Source organism: Venturia canescens, chromosome 7, assembly GCF_019457755.1.
Source record: "Venturia canescens isolate UGA chromosome 7, ASM1945775v1, whole genome shotgun sequence".
Taxonomy (NCBI): Eukaryota; Metazoa; Arthropoda; class Insecta; order Hymenoptera; family Ichneumonidae; genus Venturia; species Venturia canescens.
Window position 1 is genome coordinate 6,549,525 of NC_057427.1, and position 6,933 is coordinate 6,556,457.

The 6,933-nt window shown below is 44.6% G+C and overlaps 1 protein-coding gene across 1 annotated transcript in view; it reads left to right on the forward strand.

Annotated features, from left to right (window-relative positions):
- Window positions 1-1,138, forward strand: part of LOC122413239 (glutamate receptor ionotropic, kainate 2-like) — a 32,817-nt gene extending 31,679 nt beyond the window's left edge. The window contains exons 14-16 of the mRNA XM_043423442.1: window positions 107-338; window positions 432-697; window positions 804-1,138. Of these exons, the coding sequence (XP_043279377.1) occupies window positions 107-338; window positions 432-697; window positions 804-1,046 (741 nt within the window). The 3' untranslated portion in view covers window positions 1,047-1,138. The remainder of the gene's footprint in view (window positions 1-106; window positions 339-431; window positions 698-803) is intronic.
- Window positions 1,139-6,933: the final 5,795 nt, after the last annotated feature.

Here is a 6,933-nt window from a genome sequence, read left to right on the forward strand (position 1 = left end):
GAAATTAAACGTTACACAGTTTTAGTGGTAATCCTGGAATAATAATGACCTGAGAAAAAATTTGTATTGCACATTATTTTCAATGCATTCTTGTAAACACCTGCAGGGTTCAAACTTGTCAACTTATCAACGCATGTGGGCAGCAATGCAGGAATCAAGACCCAGCGTACTGGCTAAAAATAATGAGGAGGGTGTCGATCGAGTCAAAAAAGGAAAAAGAACTTACGCCTTCCTCATGGAATCGACTGGTATCGAAAACACTATTCAAAAAAATTGTGATTTGATGCAAGTGGGGGGCTTACTCGACAACAAGGGTTACGGGATTGCTTTACCTCCGAGTGAGTTTTGAAGATTACAAATATCATCGTACTCTTTGATTCAACAAAAATATTTTTCTCATTGATTAAATACATGATGAAAATCATGCCTAGATTCGCCATTTCGTACGCGTATAAGCGAAACTATTCTGAAGCTCCAAGAAAGAGGTAAACTTCGTGAACTGAAACAAAAATGGTGGTCATACGGGTCGAAAAATTGTACGAAAGAAGGTCCTAGTGATGCTGGAGATTCTGGTGAACTCGGAATGGCAAACGTCGGTGGCGTTTTTTTGGTTTTGTTATTCGGATGTGTGTTTTCCTTCATAATGGCCATATTCGAGTATGTTTGGAACATTAAGAAAATTGCAGTCGAAGAAAAGGTGAAGATCTACAGCTTCACTTCCGGTCTGAGTATTTCACTTGCAACATTCAATGCTTTCATGTTTCCTTAAGACAATAATGTATTCTGTGCTACTTTGCATTCAGGTCACTCTGAAAGAAGCGTTTCTGGCGGAACTCGATTTCCTCATGAAATTTTGGATTCAAACGAAACCGGTTAAAGTTACTAAAAGCAGCAGAGATTCGAGCTCGGGCGAGGGTGGATTTGGAAGGGCTGCTTCGGCCGCCCGATCGATGATTGGATCCTTCAGCAGATTGGACATACTCGACAAATATGACAAGGATGAAAATCCCATGAACAACAAAGCCAACAATCATAAAAATCCGTGAACCGATCGAGCAGCATTTTTAAAACTGTTTTATTTTCCATTTACTACCATTTGTTTTCCAACTTGTCATTAAAAAAACGCCGATGCCGGAGACTTTGAGTTTATTACCATTTCCAGTGGGTTACTTACTTCGAGATAGATGTCTCCGTCTGACATTTCTGACCTTTTTCAGGCATGATTTTCTGTTATACCGATAGTCAATAAAACTCGTTGCAGACGGAAGAACTAGTGCGGCTATTGCTCGATCGGTAGCTCCTGAGCAGCTCAGCCGGTTACTGACGCGATCATGGTAACTGAAAGTAGAAGAAAATTCCTACTTGTGCCTCAAGTCGGCAGAGTTTTTTGGAGTTATCGAACTGAACCACCCGTACCGTTGGTTAATCGGAAGGTAAATTTGCAGCAGATTCAGACCGAGTGACGTCAAGCATTCCTCGTCTCCTTTTTTATCTCATTTTTTTCAAAACACGAAAAGATCGTGGAAGTGTTTGAAGCGATTTTAGTCCGGACTATTTCGCTGTCGAAAACCCATCTTTTAATAATCAGTGTCAAAAAATCTTGACGGCGCCCGTGGTCATGAAAATGTTTGTATGTAACGTGACCTGCGACCGGGGAGCCCGAAGAGTTCGGTCCATTAAGTCTTAGAGAGTGTCACCCATTTCGAGATCGATTATCAAGTTCGAATATGGACGCTGGCGGAGAACAAGAAAAATACATCTGCCCGAAGCATCCGCTTAACCCGACAGAGTCCGTTAATTGTGTAGCGGTTTTCCAAATTCAGTGAAAGGCGTTGAAAATTCATAATCGATCCGGCAGCTGGATTCTTCCTCGTGAGTTTTCGCGTTGAGGCCAAAGCTCGATACCGATAAAGGAGAGAAAAAAATCAAAAGAAAAATACTGGCCACGCCACTTTTTGAGGCGGCTCAGGAGACAAAAACTTGGAGTTCCCGGAGCCTCTCGCTAGAACCGCATTCCACGCACTTCGTTCTTTTTATCCTCATTTGCTCGCTGGTGCGGCGAAGGGTGTCAGAAATGTATACATATATTTAGCGTAAATGTATATCGCACACATGCATGTCCAGAAAAATATTGACAAGATTGTAGCTTAAAGGATGGGCCCGTATTAGGGTCGACGGATTAGTTACTCTTCATCTGGTCCTGATTAGGATAACTCTAATCGTCTTTACTAATCCTCTTCACTCACCTTCCACTTTGCCACGAATCAAATTGAATTTACACGACGCTGAACAAATGTTGAATAAGCGCAGTGAATTCTGAATGTTCTCTGGCAAGTTCGAATGAATTACCTTTGCTGGGCGCGCTGTCAAACGTCTCCTGGAAGCTGAGGAAAATCTACGAAAATGATTACTTCGATGTTTTGGACCCTGAGGATTGGGGTACGAAGGACTTCGCGCTTCTTAGGATCCTGAGAAAAACGCGACGATCCAGTTCGGAATAGTGGCTTCGAGTACTCGATCCGAGTGGCACCTTCGAAGAGTCGTGATTCGGTGTCGAGTGACGCGAATCAATTGAAAGAAGGGAGATACTTTGGCTCCTGTTCCGGCGGGGACGAATCGGTCGGCCACCGTCACTGAACTCTTGATTTTCCAGAAGATTTTAGTGGTTGCAGATACACGCAAGAACGTTGGCTTCAACATTTCAGCGATTGAATTGGTGATGAGGCTCGGGGTTGACTTTTTTATGGTGTTTTGGCGCCCCGAATGAAATTATTCAAAAGTGTTATTTCTGCGGTGTACATTAACTCCGAAATTCCTATTCGTCATCCAAGACGAACGGCTCTGAGTGAAGTTTTTCCGTCTCCGTGTAAAAAGTCGATAAATATTCGGATGGACATATTAGATGTCTAAAAAATCTTCGTGTCCAAAGTCTAATCTATTGGACGAGCGAAGGTCCGAGGATTCCGAGATAAATTTTAAGTTTTATGCTAATTGAGCGTGTAATGATATGCGTGTGGGCAACCTTACGTTGAGAAAGTCGCGTGCTCGAGGTAATACAGTGGCTGCGATCTGAAAAATAATACAAATAAATAGACGGATGATTAGGAGCGATTATTCCTTTGAGCCAAGAAACCAATGGGAATAAATTCGTATTAGCAGAATTTCTATGATTCATTGATCGAGCATGTTTCTTCAGCCAATTTACGTAAGTCCCCTGGGAGACATTAATCACGAAAGGGTGAAAACGTAATTAGATCAATTGCATCAGACCCCGGAATGAACTGATATAAAGCTTTGTACAACGCTCAAGATTCCTTCCTCACAATGACGCGTGGACATTGGTATACGCCTACAAAATATGTCAAACATCAAGAGTGATGTGGAAGAGAATAAAAAAACGGTGTTTCGGAGCCTGGATATAGACTGTCGTCCTCCTGTCACGTCATTCCTTCTTTTTCGTTCTGTAGCCGTTCGCATTTTGCCTCTCGTGGTCTATCATCGCTTTAGTCCTTCTCTTTTTTTCTCTCTTTTCGATTTCCTTACTTCTCTCTGCCTTAACACACACACACACACACACGCACACATAATATTATATTTATGTTGAGCTTATGGCGCATGAAATACATACTCGTCCATTTTTATGATACACAGACCGATCGGCACCCAGTTCAGCATAGAAAAAAGGTACCCCCGAGGTAGCCTCAGCATAAAGACGGCCAAAGCGAGAGTGCGATGGCGAGAGATCCGTGCCATGGCAGAGCACAAAAGCGGGGAGGGTGTGTGGGATACGGCTTATTGGCGACAATGCCGAACGAAAGTGAAGGAGAGAGCGAGAAACGAAGCCGGCACGACACTCGCGCCCCTCGATGTCACAAAAGCGTACAATACTCCCCGCTAACGTGAAAATTATTCTGTCAAACATTCGAGGCACGGATTACCTCTGCGTCGTTGATGGGACAGCGGAAAAACGATGACGAGAAGACACTGAGAAATCTCTGGCCCAGAGCATTCGGAGAATTTTTTCTTCCAGTGACGAACAATCGGAGCTGGTTTCGCAGTTGCGGACATCTTGTACCAGAGGCACCAAGAAATATCAGATTTTTGTGAAGCCAAATGGAAGAAAAGTTCATGGGCCACAGCGCGTCAGAAAGGCCTGATGGAAAATTTCAACGTCTTTTTCTGCTTATGTCACCAACTAAATTCACGGTTCAATCTTTCGATCGTCGCCAAATTAATTGACGCGGGATGAACGATTTATTGCTACAGGATTATTCGGAGGAAATTCCGAGTCACAAAAAGTATTGCAATTTAATGATAAAACGATTGTTAGAATGGCCACTTTTTTCTGAGGCTAATGGAGTAGTTACCCTTGAACTTAATTATCCAATAAAATATTTCTAATCGAACGATTATTTCCGAAATGAGCTGGATAAATCGATGATATAATATTTTGAGGAAAATGTTTAGACTTTGAGTCAAAGAGGCAAAGGGGAAATTGGATCGGAGCCGTCTCTCCTCGCATCAGCTGCATCTCGGTCCTCTACTTTCCCTCTTGCATCTCGATTTACCATATTTTGACGTTTCTGTCCAATTTCTTCGGCCCCTTTTCTGGGCTTGGAGGCACGTCCATTGTTAGCGTTTTGGAATACGATACGACTCGTACGTGAATCTTCTCTCTCCCTTTTCAGTACGCCATTTTTATTATTTCGAATGTATGAAGGATGTTATGGTGATAGAAAGCAACGGGCGTACCTCTCTTCGCTTTAAAGTCTTATAATGCAGAAGTACAAACAGACAGATGAAATGGGGATCTCGGAAACGTTGCAACAGCCAACAAGACTCTGGTGTAAAGCTCTCTCTCTCACGGTGAAGAATAAAGGACACCGAATTCTATATAGAAATGTATAAATATATAAATACACGTGATGATGAGACAGCCGAAAAACACGTCCGTGAATTCGACAAATGTTTGTCTCGTGCGATCTCCACAGGAAAGCAGATCTCAAGCCTCGGACAAAGAGACCCCAAAAGTCGTACGACTTGGATTTTTATTTATTTTTCCTCGCAAAAAATTACACAATTCTTATCTGGAGGGAATATTGTTTACTTTTCCGCAGGGATTGAATTGTTGGAGACGACGCTGACCGAAAATCGTTCGGAATTGGATGATGATGATGTTAAACAGATTGGAATATTTCCAAAGTCGAATTAGAACGGTTCTCGGATTCGGATATCGATTGTTAGTGTTTTTTTTTTTTTTTTTTTGGGGCATTTCGATATTTGTGATTCAAACCGGACGTCGCTCACTTTCGTTTCTTCTGGAAATTGAAAGCGCAATTGTAGATTCAATGTACGCTGTACAATTTGTTTGGAAGAGAAGAGTGAAAATAAAGGAAAAGGAGGAGAGCAATGGAAGGCGGCCATAAAAAAGGCTACGAGGGTATGTTGAATTGTCATTGCGAATGCACGAAGCCAAATATCACGAAGTGCAACAAAAGGAAAGAGAGAAAAAATAAAAGCGTAGGGAACATGTACGTGGGAGTGGATGAAAATGTACGTGAGTCGGTAAAGTCAGTACATTAGATGCTTATATGTGGAATAAAGAGGGAGCAAATAACAAGAAAGTCTTCTATTCGCAGACCAGCTTCCCTTTCTTCATCCTACCTCGACTCTCATCGTGAAGGAAGCGTGGACAAGAGTGTGTTCTCCTCGCGAGTTTGGGTTATCTCGTTTTCTCTCTCTCTCTCTCTTTTTTCTTCTAGTGTTGATTTTTTTCGTTCTTCTCCCTCGCGAAAAGAGGCTGTGTATAGTCGTGTGGGTGGGTGAGTACTCGAGTATTTTCCCACTTCCGGAAGGATTCCCCTGTTCCTTCTCGCATCTCTCGGGCTCCGGATCCCCGCCGCCGTTCCGGCGAACCACTCCGCGGAAGCCACTCCCTCCGCGTTTTATTTCTATTCCTCTTCTGGCTGACGTTCCAAGAAACAAAAAAAGACAGCGAGAGGAGCAATAAAAAAAATGAACAAAAATTGTTCCCCTTGGGATGCAAGATATAATAGCCCTGACCGGGGCCGATATATCACGAGGGCATTAATCGAGGGGTGGCGAGCCAGGGGTGTGCGAGGCAAAAAGGAAGGAACGGATGCGAAGAGAGGGGAAAACTGGTTCGCGAGCCCGGCGTGGCCGATGTAAATTTGTGCCTGGTCAGCCACGCCCAATGCGTTTGCGCTCGTCCAATCGAGGCTCGGGCGAGCGGCCATTTTGGTCCAGAAGGAGGCTGCGCCGGGTGATCCCGAGAGACGAATTTTTGCCCCTCTCCCTCGGTCGGTGCTCAAGCCCCAAACTCCCTCCCGACGCTCTCTTGATTTTCTCGCTTTCTCTTTTGGTCCGGAGGCGCTACGCGCAGCATCCCACTCTTGAGTGAGCTCGCGGGTTCGATCGTTTGCCGAAATGCTCCGATCGTTCTCCCTCCCCAGCCGCCGCAGCATCCAATCTAATACAGCAGCGTTCCTACTCTCTCTTCCTCTCCGTCTTTCTCGCCTCTCTTCTTCGCAACGATACTCGTCTCTCCAGTTGCGACAGCAGCCTCCAGGAAACCGCGTTCGAAGGGGAGCGGCTTGGCATAAGCGAGACGAGGGGAGCGCAAAATAAAAGTGGGAGAAACAAGGCGAGGGAAAATGAGAGAAAGAGAGAAACGATCGTAACGAAAGGATCTTTCCGGCCCGACGTAACGAGCAGCGCTACCGCGCGGCGGTACCAGCAAACGAGCGGAGAAGTGGAGGAGCACGTTCAGGGGGGATCGCCGCGCATCAAGCACCAAGCAAGCGGCGAAGCCGCGGGTTATACGTTCGAGGATCGGAAAAGGGCGCGCGCCGGTATTAATATCGTCGTCGTCGAGTTTACCAACGCGGACGAGAATTCTTTTTTCGATATTCT